Source organism: Notamacropus eugenii, chromosome 3, assembly GCF_028372415.1.
Source record: "Notamacropus eugenii isolate mMacEug1 chromosome 3, mMacEug1.pri_v2, whole genome shotgun sequence".
NCBI lineage: Eukaryota > Metazoa > Chordata > Mammalia > Diprotodontia > Macropodidae > Notamacropus > Notamacropus eugenii.
The window spans coordinates 420408948-420424207 of NC_092874.1; the positions used below are offsets into that span (position 1 = coordinate 420408948).

Below are 15260 nucleotides of genomic sequence, written 5' to 3' on the forward strand. Positions count from 1 at the left end.
GGACTCTTTCCGACTTTGAGATTCTGTGAAGCATCGTACAACACAGAAACCAGAGGATTCATGTCCTAAAGCAGCTGGGGTACTTGAGCCACTCCCCTGAAACTTACTTTCTCTTCCTCAGGAGCTCTGGGCCATGTTTGTCATGAGTTGTGCTCATCTGATGGTTGCTGGGGTCCCAGTTCAAGCCATTGCTTGTCCTGTCGCTATGTGAGCCGTCAAAAGAAATGTGTTGAGAAATGCAACATTTTAGAAGGGTAAGAAATTTTACTTTGGATTTCTCTACTGTGACCAAAAAGGAAAATATTCATGTCACTGGAAATATTAATTTTTAAAGATTCATAGTTATTTGTTTTCTACTTGTTTGAAAAATCTCCTCCTGAGTTCATGGCTTCCCTATAAAATAATATCTCATTTATGTCATACCTCAAGGTTTCTAAAGGATTTTTCCCAAAGCAGTTCAATGAAATCTGTAGTGCAAATACTATGCTCCTTTTCTCTGTACCTGTGCTTTCATCCCTGTGCTGGACACCTCCACTAGTGCATGCACAGTGAAATTAGGATGGTTAGGTGATCTACTTTTTTTTCTTTTATTTAGTGACCTACCACTCCTTTTATTCAGGGGATTTGTTCTGTGAAATTTGGATTCAGTCAAAGGACTGTCCTTGAGGACCTAGAGGGTCGCATGTGGCCTCAAAGTTGCACTGGAACTCATCTTCTGATACTGTTCTACTACACTCTGCTGCCTTGTTTATAACCTAATAATTTAGAACCCTTTTCTCTACATGTTAACACAATCTATACATGTTTTTGTGCCTGGTGACCAGATAACATACTGAATTCTGTTTCTTCTTACCATTAAGTTTGAAACCTATAGTCTCAGTGTATCCTGTGAAGGCCAGTCACACCCTTGGGATTAACCTCAAGGCTCTTTATGATAAAGCTCTTTGTAAATCCTAAACTACCATAGAAAAAGAAGGGGCCTAAAAATGACTATTCTCCTGAGGGTGGCAGGTTTACACTCATTGTAATCCAACCTAACCCAAAGCCAAGTAGTTGAGTGGGATCATACTTCCTCTTTATGGATCTTCCTCCAATTACATGGTGTGCTTGTTGTGAGTTTGAGAAGATGTACGTATGGAAAAGCACTCTGTAAAGTGTAAGCTGCTAGAACAAATGCTGAGAACTATCTTTGATCTCTCACATTTCCTAATGCCTTCCTTACCTTAAGATATCAAAATTAGGAAAGCTCATGACCCCTGTTTGCTCAAACCCTGGGCTTTCCTTGTGCCTTGAGAAGCTGACTTGCTATAAAGTCCCAATCACATATGTTATCATCCTTATTCATTTCTGTATGCTAAGGGCTGAAGAGTTATTCATCCTGACTCAGGATTCTTTGTTAAATAATTTTACTTGAGATGCAAAACAAAATGTTCTGCAAATACCGCAGGATCATGTTTCCTCACTTAGCCAGACCTCTGAAGAAGATGTATTCTTCAGGCATTGGCTTCATGTCTCAGGATGTCCCACTTCCCCCCTAAAGGAGCAGCTCTGCTTTTCATTCATTACTTCTCAGGCCTGCTTCCTTCAAATTTCTAGTTTTTGTTTCACCCTAAGCTTCTCAAATGCAATTGCCCACCTCCCAATCCGGGTCAGTTTATAAGGCTTAGGGCAGCAGGGTTAACTGTCTGTGGTAATTAACTTTCTGGGCATATGTTTGCTTAACACCAAAGCAGCTTCTTAATTTAGTCATCACTATACAGGTATCAAATACAGAAATTTGGGGATAGGTTTTCTGCAAAATAAATCAGTCCATGTGGATTCCCCTATAACTCAGTGAGTTTGGTATCCAGATACATGTGCTGGGTATTTCTCTTAGTGGAGGGTGTGAGGACCTTGGTCTGACAAAAGAGAGATCATGCTTCCCTCCCCTGTTGTCCAAAGAGTCTTAGCTCCATTACATACACAAAAAGGTTCGTTTTAAAGTAAGACTCTGTGTAAGCTACCTCAGAAAAAGAAAACTTTATGCTACTTTTAACTTCCATTTCCAATCTATTACAATGTTTAATATCCCTCATTATTTCCCTTTTCTGTGTTTCAGATTGCTATCTTTGATCTCAGCACATTCCCCAAGCCTTTCTTGGCTTAAGAAATCAAAATTAGGAAAACTTATGCCCCCTCCCTGCCATTTGCTAACCCCAGGGCTTTTAACATCCTATAAAGTCCCAGTAACATATATTATCATCCTTATTCATTTCCTCATGCTGAGGCCTGAAGAGTTATTCATCCTGACTCGGGATTTTGGAGAGCTTTGGACCAGATCTATTTTTGGCATTGTTGTTCTTTAAAATTCTTTTTGTAATGTTGATTCTAAACCTCTTATTCCATTGTAAAACCATTTATTACTATTCTACCTTCAACAACAAAAAAAATTATAACCTAGCGTAGAAAACCTAGAGTGGTTCTAGAGTAGCAAGGAATCTGAGAGATGATCGTTGTTTCTTCCTCCCATTAAGTTTGAGACCTATAGTCTTAAAGATCTTAAAGATGAGAAAAATAGTTCATGGGGAACTGAAGTGTTTTTTCTAAGGTCACACAGCTACTATCACAGTAGGAATGGAGAACGTCAGGTATCATCTTCTGAATAATTATGCTTCCTCTATTTGAAGGGAAGCTTCATGGTAAAGTAAACTGTGGTCCAGTTTTGAAGTCAAGAAGATGTGGCATCCATCCTGTCTATTACCTAATAGTCACATGACCGTGAAGGAATCACTTTGCTTTTCAGGATTTCAGGTCTTTTCTAAGAGCTGAATTTGTTTTCAGTGGAAGGAATTTCAATAGGATACTACCATTCCTCCCTCAAGAAAAAAAATAGACAATTATTTTCACCCCAAGATTTTAAATACTGGAGTGACATATAAGGCTATGGAGTCTCTGTTTCTAAATGTCTGTATCTATACCTCATATTCCAGTGTGGATTATCTGAATTTCCTTGATAAGTCAGAGTGACGTTGATCTCAGTTATGAAAGGATTCACAAATAGAGGCAGTAAGCATTTGGAGGCAATCAAGACCAAAACCATGCAGGCTTTTCAGATTTAATATACTTTCCCAAAGATGCTACATCATCCCCAAGTATTATCCATGCAAATTCTCTTTCTTGCTGCTTCTGTTCTGTGCTTGGAAAACCCTGAGAAAAGCAAAAATGTAACTGAATTAGAAAGACATTTGACGATGAAGCCATGTACCTACGGAACACACTAATACTGTGGGAACCTTGGAATTGACTCAACGTAATGTTTAACAGCTTTCAGATTAATCCAAATGGAAGTCCAAGAGCTAATTTTGAAGTTGAAATGGAGAAAACAGGGACCAGAGGCATAACCAGATATAAATAAAGTACAGAGTTCAAGAAGATGGAATTAAATAATGGAGAAAACTTGATATTTCAAGGTAGAAATATAAGAAGGTAGAAGCTCCAACCTTCTAGATTTCATCAGGTCTGGACATAACGTAATCAAGTTGATTTCTCATATCGAGAATCACACCCAGACTGTGGAAGGTGGTCAGAAAACAAATCTGAGTTCTCCAAGATTCATTGGGCTGGGATTACTACCCTTGCAGAGACAGCTATGCTCAATTAGAATATTGTTAAGTGTTAACATCAAGGAAGGAATGTTTGCACAACCACATTGGCATGTATAAATACTTCCAGCACAATTCTTATTAAGGAAACATAGCAACCAAAACTAATTAAATAACATTTGTGGTATCCTAACTAGAAGCTTTCATATTACTGTATAGCAACTTACTATTCAGTAGCTGGTACCTTTGTAAGAAAATTCCCTTCGTTAAGTGCCTACAATAAAAGAAGAGATGAATTTGGGTGTCAAATTATGAGGGGGATTTGATTTAATGAATACCGGTTGCCTCAAATGAAAGTGCTTCCTTGCAATCTGAACCATCTGTGCCAAATTTACATGTTTAAGTATTTGTTGTGTGCTGCCTAGAGCAAAGACGTGGACCTAATCAACATTCACATTTCACTTTTCTTAACATCTGTCATCATCGTTGCATCTTTTGAATTGGACATCAACTTTTTCCTCAACTGGCATTACAACTTATTTGAAAGTAATCTCTAAGTAAAACCTTAGGGGTGATAGGGGTTGGGGGGGAGGAATCTGATTCACATCTGTAGCTTTTTAATAATCCTTCACTAATAGAAGGTTAATATACCTCACTTTGCTTCCTCCCCATTCTGCAGTTAACATTTCCCTACCTGTAACTTTCAAAGTTTACAGTCTCATTAAGAGGTTACTTAAGACTTTTCTTGGATCATTTTTAAAAGCATGCCTCTGAGAAATGTAGGAAAAAAGTTTTTATTATAATTCATTGTTATGCTTCTCTGTAGCACACAGGTGACTATGGGCCTAGGTCAAGAAATCTAAACCAATCATGAGTCATCTTTTTTTTCTGAGGTTACACCTGTTTGACCTCAAACCAATGCCACTAAGTTGGGCTGTATTTCTATGATGGGTCGGGATCAGCTTTTTGTCTAGCAAGCAATTGTAAACCTGCCATGCGAACCCGTCTGAAACCATATTGAGTAAAGAAAGATTCTTCCAGAATGCCAGTGAGTAGTGCTCATCAGTTTTCTTCATACCTTCTTCTCCCAGAGAGCCAAGGGAGTACATGGAGAATCTGAAATGTCTGCAATGTCACCCTGAGTGTCTGCCCCAGCTGATGAATCAAACCTGCACAGGACCGGTAAGGAACATGTGGGATACCCTACACTCACAAGGGACTAACACCACCTGAATAAGGACCCAGCCTTTTTCTGTATTTATTCAGAGAGTACACTGATCATAATCCATAACCCCTAGAAGGGTTGCTGCAGAATAGCTTAGATTTATCCCCTGGAAGCCTTGTAGTAAAGTGTCCTAGGTAGTAAAATTTCGCTTGTATTCATCCTTTAATATACTTGTTCTCCCTTCCAGGCCTAATTCTTAGTCCATGCTTATATAACCAACATACCCGTAGCACTAGGCTATGTGATACAGATTCCTCTGCTCACTTCTTACTGAGGAACTCATGGAGCTTGGTCTATTAATTGTATTAGTGATTCAGATTCTTCTCATGTTCATAAACATTCTGGGTGACTCAATTTAGGATGCACATTGGAGAACTTCCACAGGAGAGCAACCACGATTGTTTCCATGACAGTAGGTCCGTGCCTTCTGAGGACTGGTTGAAAGACCAATATATTAAGCCTTACATAGAGAAGTCTCACTGAATAGGGGTAAGCAGAGAAGGATGCACAGAAGGCATCTTCAAGAATTATGGAGAAGGCACTGTATTTATTCTATCTAATTCCCCCCCCCCCCCAAGTCCCCAGTGTGAGCAACCAAGGTGAAAAGGTGGGAGTGAAAGTTTAGGGCAAATTTTAGACTTAATGCAAGGGGTGAACATTCTATTAGCGCTGCCCCAAATTGAATGACCTGATAGATTGTCCCTCATTGAATGTCTAACCAGGAGTGGGGAACCTGTGGCCTTGAGGCCACATGTGGCCCTCTAGATCCCCAAGTAGTGCCTCACTTGAGGGCCACATGTGGCCTCAAGGCTGTAGGTTCTCCACCCCTGGCTCTAGGCAAAGACAAAATGAAGAATTTAGAATTAGCATGTAAATTAGGATTTAAAAACTGAAGGGAGTTTTGCAATCATCTGGTCCAACTTCTTCATTTTAAAGAGGGAAAGGTCAAGTGACTTGCTCCCTAAGAGTTTTGCATGGCAGACCCTGATCCTCTGAGTCCAGATCCTGTGAGATCTTTCCATGATACCACATTGATTCAATATCTGGGTTGGAATGTCTGGCTTCCTTATTTTCTTCTTAGGATAAAATACAAAATTGAAGAAAATATTTGCTACCTTAAAGGATAAGAAGGCTTATATGTTTACTTTGTTTTCTCCTAGGGTCCTGACAAATGTGTACAGTGTGCTCACTATATAGATGGTCCACACTGTGTCAAGACTTGTCCAGCTGGAATTATGGGAGAAAATGATACCTTGGTCTGGAAATATGCTGATGCGAATAAGGTTTGCCAACGATGCCATCCTAATTGTACTTATGGGTAAGTAAAACCGTTAACTACCAAAAAAAAATGTAAAATTACAAACTAATTTCTCTGAAAGCAATTGACAAGAAGCTAAGGTTGCATCAGCATGGACCATCTTTCTGCCACAATAACACAACCAAGTAGTCGAACTAGTTCCTGTTTGTTGATCTGAATTCATGGGCTTAACACTTGATTATCTTAGTGAGTGGGTTGATTAATGATTTAATATAATGCAAATGCAAAAATCTCACTGGAGCAGCATCTCTTCTGGCAGGATTGACGGCATAGGAAGGTAAGCCTAGTACTAGTACAGGCTACAATGGTCATAAAAATAAGTGTCCTCAAGCCACAGGAGTAGTTATCCAATTGTTTTCATATTGAATTTTGGTATTTTCCCATAAGAGGCTCATTCCATTCAGCATCCCTGTTTCTAGTGTGATTAAAGAAACAGAGCTAAGTTCAGAGGAGTCTCATTGGTTAGGTTCAAAAAATGTAAAGAATCAGTCACTCAACATTTTTGAGACTTTTCCAAACCTTCCTAAGTCAGAGTGAATATGACATGATGCAAGTGAACACCACTAACCAGGGAGCTAAGGCTCCTGTAGTCTGTCCAACGCTTATTAAAATTTTTCATTATCATCATCACATCATTAAAAGTCCTCTCCGACAACTCCCGCTTGCTCTCTTTGAAGTTCAGAATTCATTATTTTCAAGAGCTCAATCAACCTGTTCTTAGCCAACATCCCTTCTTGACAGTTGATCAGAAGCCCTATCTCCTTATACGAAAGGTAGCACGTCTGTACTAAATATAGTTTGAAATTTCAGCACATCCATGATTTCATGGGTTTGGGCACCTACGCCCTGCCCTGGTGAGATCACGATCACAGCCCATCTTATCATCGCCATTTGTGTGTATGGGCTCCAGTAAATCCTCCATACAGGATCCAACCTAGAACACTGGAAATTCTCCTCAGGATATTAACATTCTAGGCTACTAGTGCAGCTTGAAACAGTAGAATGAGTACTGGATTTGCAGATAAACATGTAGGTTCAAATCCTAGCTGTACCATGGCCTATCTGTGTGATATTGAACAAGTCACTTCAGTTCTCAGGGGCTCAGTTTCCCCATCTGTAAAACAAAGGGATTGGACTAGATGACCTCAAAAGTCCCTTTCAATTCTAAATTTGTGCTCCTGTTTTAAGGATAAAATGAGATACTTCAGCAAATGTTTTGCTAAAATGTATGTCATTCTTATAGGACAGTTTAATAGAGTGTGGATAGAGTGTGGGGTCTGGAGTTAGGAAGACTAATCTTTCTGAGTTCAGATCTGGCTTGCTGCATGACCCTGGGCAAGTCACTAAATCCTGTTTGCCTTAGTTTCCTCATCTGTAAAATGAGCTGGGAAGGAAATGGCAAAGCACTCTAGTAGCTTTGCCAAGAAAACTCCAAATGGAGTCATGAAGAATCAGACACAACTGAGAAATGACTGAACAACAAATTCTTAACTCTCCCCCTCACTATGTAACCAACCCCCTTCCTTTTCTAACCACACATGTGTTCAATGACGTATTTGACAACATTTCGTATGTAAGAGTCATCGTTGGCAGTAATACTCCATGGCCCATTTACACCCACCATGCATCTAGTCATTACCCTTTGGAGTCCCTTCAGTTTTGATTCTTTAGTAGCAATATCCCATAAGTAGTCACACAGAATTACCCCCAAAAAATTGATTTTTTTAAAATGTGTTTTTATATCATTAAGCAGCTTGGGAATCACTGAAAACACTTGTCAGTTTCCCAAAAACAATCCAACCTCATCTCCTTTAATTCTGAACAACTAATTTGTCCATCCTTAGCCCTTGTTTGGCTCAACATAATCTTTTACTCAAGAGAAATAGGAAGTAGATCTTAACTAAATATGGATTGGAGGGTTCCCCCCCCCACCCCAATCTATCTGTGACATTTGCTTACACAATTACCATTTAAAGCTATCATCTCAAGGGAAAAGAGTCTTTAATAGAGAACATGCTAACAGTTTATAATCCCAGTGGTTAAGAGGACATGTTAATGTGATTAAACCTTTAAACTTTTATAATGGTTTCTATTTTCTGTACTTCTCTTCTCCTGGGACCACAAATCATTTTAACCTCAGGTGGCAAAAGAGCTGAGTAAGGAGTATGAAAAGAAATACTGCTCTGCAATTAATAATGCTTGGCCTTATCGTCGATGGCTTGGTCCCACAAATTCTGTGTCAACAGGTTTATAAATTCTACCATTAATTCAACTAAGCACCCAGGAGGAATTTTCAGTAGTTGGAACTCAGATCTTCATTTTTCTTTGACATTGGGACAATGAATGAAAAGTAGAGGGCATGGGAAGGTCTTAGGAAGCTTAGGAAATTATAAAATGATAGTTTCTCATTTTGATTAGGGCTTGAAGTAACCTATGCTGTTACAATTTGTTTCACCTCCAAAAGGCCATAAATTAGACAGAAACTGACCAGTTAAATTAGATTCAGATTAATAATTATGGAGAAAGTTCATTTTAAAAAGCATGATAGTAATGAAAAAATTGATCTGTGTACTTGAAGTGGGGAAGGTGAGAGGAGGTAGTAGTTGAGAAAGAAAATGGTCTAGACCAATTATTTCATCAGAGCATAGAACTCTTGCTATAGAACCTTCCTCCACTAATTCAAATCTGCATCCCACTTATAGTTTATTCTTAATGAGACTTGTCTGAAGTCACTGAGAAGTTAAGGGACTTGCTCACAATCAGGCTGCTAGTCTGTATTAGAAGTAGGATCTGAGCCCATTACTCCTGAATTTCAAGGTCAACCAAACCCCCATCCACTTGTCTGAATCTGTACTAACTAGTTCTGAGCAGTTAGTATGTTGATAGAGACAACTTTGCAGCTGTATGACTGTGAATTATGGAGCATCATACTCTCTAAAGGATCCAAAGTGCAGGTTAAGTCAACAAGAATTTATTAAGTACCTACTATTACCAGACATTGCATTCAGAGCTGGGAGTAAAGAGTACCATGCTAGGGATAAGGAGGCTGCCATGTATTTCTCAGGATATCTTGCAGGCAAAAAGTAGTGTAAGGCATTTCACCACAGACATGTATGATAGGACAAAAAAGTGAACCTACCATGTAGTGAGTGTTAGCAATGACAGTAGACAGTCGGGCTTTTGCCTAATTATCTTTCAAAATGTAAAAGGTCCAGAGGAAGTGACAAGAGTTTGTTTTCATATTTACATTACTCGAATTTTCTTAGCTTCACTCACCTAAATTAAAATTTAAATTAGTGGTCAAGCATCCCGATGTTCTCTACCTACAGGGCTACACATCTGGAAATGTCTGCAAGAGTGACTGCATTTTTCACTTTTCATCTGGGCAATAGCCATAGTTTTACCCGTAGACATATAGACTACCGTAAGGCACATAAGCCTATGGGACATTCCTGTATTCAGTAATTTAAAGCAAACATATTTCTAACACTTTTCCAACGTGGGCCATGCCATTAATACAATTATTAGAGAAAATACTCTCCTGGCAAACTCACCTGGCAAATTTTAAAGCATAGTGTAAATGTCAGCTTGGGGATTTAATATATTTTGTCACGTGGCTGATCAGATTAAAAGGAAGTAATGAGAATTCATTTGTGACTAATAGGATGCAGCAGAATCGTTGACTTTGATTAATTTTTAAGGCATGGTAATGATGATAGGTTTTTTTTCCTCTCCTTCCTTCTGCAGGTGTGAAGGTCCAGGTCTTGAAGGCTGTCCCACACTTGGGTAAGTATTGCATGTATACATCTACCAATTCATTAGTCAATCAACAAACATTTGTTAAGTGTTTACAATGACTCAGATACTGTGCTAAACACAAGGGATACAAAGAAAGGCTAAACAAAGAATTCTTTACCTTCAAGGAGCTAACTTTTCAAGGGGAAAGATAGCATGTAAATCACCAGGTAATTGCAAGATATACACAGAATTATATGGAAGGTAATTTAAGATGGAAGGTACCACCAGCTAAGGGACCTACAGAAGGTAGAATCTGAGGTAAGCCTCGGAGGAAACCAGGCAATGACAGGTGGAGGTGAACAGGGAGATCATTCCAGATTTGGGGGTCAGGGAGCTTTTCAAGGAATTAGTATCTAGGCAAATGTAGCAACACAGAAGAGCGTATGGAGGAGAGTAAAATGTAAAGGACTAGAAAAGTAGAAAGGGGACAGATTACAAAGAGGTTTAAATGCCAGACAATTTCCATTTGATCCTGGAGGTACTAGGGATCCACTGGAACCCATTGTGCAGATTGGTTAATGGGGCCATTTTGGCCTCTGAATGGATTGGAGTGGTGAGAGGCCAGTGGTTATAAGGCCTGTTCCAACACTGTTGTAGGTCAGTTTTAGGCCCTACTAACAAAGACAGTGTCAACCACCACAGTTTTCTGGCTTCATGTTTACGCTCTCCATTTCACAGGTAGAAATAGTATCAACATAACATTCAAATTATTTCATTTACTTTAAAATACTAACTACAGTTTCAAAATCAGTCTACATTTAGCCTCCACTGATCCAGACCTGTTTTCCTCTGGTGGGTTTGAACGAGTGAGCTTTGATTAAATCTAGTCTTCTTTGAGATTTGGCCTCCTCCTGTGGGAAAATTGGAACCCTAATGAATTGCTGGTGGAATTGTGAACTAACCCAACCATTTTAGAGAACAGTATAGAACTATACCCAAAGGGCTATAAAACTGTGCATACCCTTTGATCCAGCAGTGCCACTGCTAGGGCTATATCCCAAAGAGGTCATAAAAAAAGGGAAAAGGACCCACATGTACAAAAATATGTATAGCAGCTCTTTTTGTGGTGGCAAAGGACTCCAAATTGAGGGGATGCCCATTAATTGGGGTATGGCTGAACAAGTTGTGGTATATGAATGTAATGGAATAATATTGTTCTATAAGAAACGATGAACAGGTGGATTTCAGAAAAACCAGGAAACACTTACATGCTGAGTGAAGTGAGCAGAACCAGGAGAACACTGTACACAGTAACAGCAACACTGTGCGATGATCAGCTTTGATAGACTTATCTCTTCTCAGCAATAAAGTGATCCAAGACAATTCCAAAGGACTCAGGATGGAAAATGCTATCCACATCCAGAGAAAGAACTGTGGAGTCTGAATGCAGATCAAAGCATACTATTTTCGCTTGGTTTTTTTTGTTTTTTCTTTCTCATGGTTTTTTCTTTTTGTTCTGATTCTTCTTTCACAGCATGATTAATATGGAAACGTTTAACATGATGTATAATCTATATCAGATTGCTAGCTCTCTTGGGGAAGGGGGAGGGAAGGAGAAAAATTTGGAACTCAAAATCTTACAAAAATGAATGTTGAAAATTATCTTTACATGTAATTGGAAAAAAATAAAATACTACTAAGTGCAAAAACAGTTGACCTCCTTCTCATGGGACAGATGACTTGGCAGTGCTATTGATTTGCCCCTCTCTGTGATTTTAAGGAAAGAACAAGACATTGTTATGTTTTTGCCTTCACCCATTCATCACTTCCTTCTTTACCTTAACCTGTTTCTGAGCCCTGATATTCATCATTTTTATTTATCTTTTATTGTTTTATTCTACCGTCTTATTCCACGTCAGCTTTTTCTCTACTTTAGATGTCATAACCTCTTGCTTTTGCTGTTCCTTGCCTTAATTGTATCCTACCCCATTTCCTACAGAAGGAATTAAGGCAGTTATTTCCTATGTTTCCCATTATCATGTGATGGGATGTAGCATTTATAGTTGGGTTTTTTTTGTCTTTGCTGAGGATTTTTAGCTATGGGGCAGAGGAGAAGGGGAATTTAGTGCTCACTTTTAATAGTCAATGTGCCAAAACACAAGAAATACACTCAATCTTAAGACCAAAAAACATGCTTTCCTTTTTTTTCCTTCTCCTTTCCAGCCCCAAGATCCCTTCAATCGCCACTGGGATTGTAGGTGGCTTTCTCTTACTGATGGTGCTGGTGCTCGGCATTGGTCTCTTCATTCGAAGGCGCCGTATTGTCCGTAAACGCACACTGCGCAGGCTGCTGCAAGAAAGGGAGGTAAGAGGCCAGGATTCCTTCTCTCCTGGCTAAGAGCTTATTACAGAACTGACTAGACTTGTATGATATAGTAAAAAATGCTCTAATTCCAGAGTCATTGGACCTGGTTCAAATTCTACCTCTGATTAACCTTCAAGTGATGAGTGAAGACTAATTGAGTTCAGCTGGTCCTCAGGTCATCCACATCCAGTCCACCACTGGACCTCTTCTTGAGGGCTTTGTGGCCAAAGCTTTCATATCATTAGAGAACCCAGAGTTGTCTCCATACCATGATGAGGCATCCGTGTAGGACTTTACTTAAGGAAATGGAATATCATGAATGGAAAATACATACATCACAAGAAATTTCCATTAGGAAGCTACTGGCGTGAGGTGCTGTACTTGATATTATATATCAATTCATGCCAGCAACTATTTATTAACCACCTACTGTGGGTTCAATTTTATGCTAGACTGTATGATGTACAGAGTTCAAGAAGTTTAATACAATCCTTGATAGTAAAGGGGCAGGAAATCACAATTCCACCAATTATTGCCAGACAATAATGCCAATAGAGAGAACTGAGTTTGGTTTCAAGTCCTGTCTTGGAGGCTGACTTTCCTATGTGACATTGGCCAAGGCAATTAAACTCCTAGGCCTCAGGTGCCTCATCTGTAAAATGAGAGGATGCCCTCAGAGTTCCTTTCCACTCATAATCCCAGCATACCATCAAGAGGGCCACTGCCTAGCTACGTTCTTCACCAAATATTTTCAGCTCTTGCTTGAGAGAAATTTTGCCTTCCATGGAAACACAGTTCCAATATTATAACCAAAGTGATGGGATAGAAGGACTCACTTGACAAAACATTGTTCTATAGTCAGCTTTGTTGGATCATTATATATTCCACAAAGCAGGCAACACTTACATGTGAATTGCTTCTATCTTCAACCACCCTTTCTATTCCTTTGGAGAAAGTACCTCTTTTCTATTCAAATTGCCTGGTAATTAATTGAGACTAAATAAGAACCACACATAGCCTTTCATTACTATTTCACCTCTATGAATGTTTATGCTCCGAACTTCTGGTTTTCACTGTCCCTATGTATCATTCACATTTTCAACAGGTCCTTTCATTTTTTTTTCTTAATAGCTAGTTGAGCCTCTCACCCCCAGTGGAGAAGCTCCCAACCAGGCTCTTTTACGGATCCTAAAGGAGACAGAATTTAAAAAGATCAAAGTCCTTGGCTCTGGAGCTTTTGGCACAGTGTATAAGGTAAGATGATCTAGACACAGTCATCAGGTGGATAAATAGCCTTTGATTGATCTGACACATGGACTGTGGATAGGGATACATAGACATGTGAGAGGTGCCAAGTACCACAACCAACAGCAACAGAAGTCTATTATAGTTATATTTTCACTTATTTTTACCACATGTTGTTTGTGGCATCAAAGACTTGGAGTTTTCCAAAGTCTTCCTCAGACTGTTAATGCTTTTGTAGCTTCTGTGGTGGATCAGTGTCCTTAGGGACAACCTGTGCCATGGACCCCACACATTTTGTCATGAAAAGTTACCTGTTTTTGAGTGATGAAGTGAATATAGATAAAGCATGAAAAGGGAACATTTTGAAAGTATATGGCATCTAGTCCTAAAATAGGTTTTGTTTTCTGTTTTCATTAAAATTGTTCCTTGTCCATAGTCTAATTTCTTTAAGTCCCATATTTGTCGAACAGTTTATTGTTAGACATTAGCTTCATGGCTGCCATTTCCTTTATCTAGGTAAATCTACTCATGTAATGCGTCCTACTTTCAAAATAGTTCATGAGAAATCAGAGTTGTTATCAGTCCTCCTTGGCAAGCAGTAACTTAGATTGATTGTTTATTGTTTTTTAAATATTAATTTTTATGGTGAACTTGACCAAGATCAACAAGCATGAACACATCGTTACCCAAAGAACAGAATGAATGGATTGTACATGACTCCATAGATTTCTAGCTTGAAGTTTTTAAAAGTATATTAAATTTTTATTAATTTTTATTTTATTTTTAAAATTTTTATTCAAATGCATTATTATTTATTTTTATTTTCTATATCTCATAGATCTAAGATATGTATATATTATTTTAATAAATATTTATTGTTGTTTTGTTTAATGTTATTAATAAATTTTCTTATTAAACAAAAATTAAATATATTAAATTTAATGTGGAAGTCCTATTACATTGTCTGATTGATCTATGCCCTCTTCTGTACTTCTCTATTATCCTTTATGGATCTATATGGGGTGTATTTTCAATAAAAATAATTACATTTGCAATCCAGAGTACCAGGGATGAGCCCTTCTAGCTAATAACCTCATCATTCTTCTTATTGCAGGGACTGTGGATTCCAGAAGGAGAGAAGGTGAAGATTCCTGTTGCCATTAAAGAGTTAAGAGAGGCTACTTCTCCAAAAGCCAATAAGGAAATTCTTGATGTGAGTTTTCCTTTTCAGTCTATAGACAAAAATCTTGATGTACCTTGCATTTCATATAATTTGGAGATTTGGCTGCAGAAGCTCCTCTTCTTGAAGCAAGCACATTGTAATGTGTCTATCCTTATTTTGTTTAAGCTTTTCCTTCAGGATTCCTTTCTAAACATTGAAGAAGAACACCATTTCTTCTCTCTGTTGTAGGTGGGATGATGCAGGGAAGTGAATGAAGCTCCTCACTCCCATACTGTCTCCTAAAGTGTTGTCTCCCCTAGCTTGGCTCAGAGAAAAGATTTCAGAATTCCAGAATTGAAAGTTAAACACTGAGATCCACAAAACAAAATTATCTTTAAGTCCATGACTTTTTAGAGTAGTTGAGTTTAAATGTTTTTTGCAAATGCACTAAATGCTTGTTGATTGATTAAATGCATTACATTTTGCCCAGTATAGAAGCTCTGTGTTCCACCATTCCCATGGGAACAAAATATATATATTTGGAGTCAATTCTCAGTTATCTGTATGTTCCTTATTTATTCTGTGGCACTTCCAATTGTGACAGCATCTTCCTACAGTTTGCCATA

The 15260-nt window shown here is 38.5% G+C and overlaps 1 protein-coding gene across 3 annotated transcripts in view; it reads left to right on the forward strand.

Annotated features, from left to right (window-relative positions):
* The window catches only part of EGFR (epidermal growth factor receptor), a 232257-nt gene that overhangs the window by 180129 nt on the left and 36868 nt on the right, over positions 1 to 15260 (forward strand). For 2 of the 3 annotated variants that reach the window (XM_072598193.1, XM_072598194.1), the window contains exons 13-19: positions 122 to 254; positions 4673 to 4763; positions 5967 to 6124; positions 9872 to 9910; positions 12086 to 12227; positions 13359 to 13481; positions 14587 to 14685. In XM_072598193.1, coding sequence (XP_072454294.1) covers positions 122 to 254; positions 4673 to 4763; positions 5967 to 6124; positions 9872 to 9910; positions 12086 to 12227; positions 13359 to 13481; positions 14587 to 14685 — 785 coding nt within the window. Of the gene's footprint in view, positions 1 to 121; positions 255 to 4672; positions 4764 to 5966; positions 6125 to 9871; positions 9911 to 11086; positions 11572 to 12085; positions 12228 to 13358; positions 13482 to 14586; positions 14686 to 15260 lie in introns of those variants that run through there. The other variant, XM_072598195.1, reaches the window with a different exon arrangement.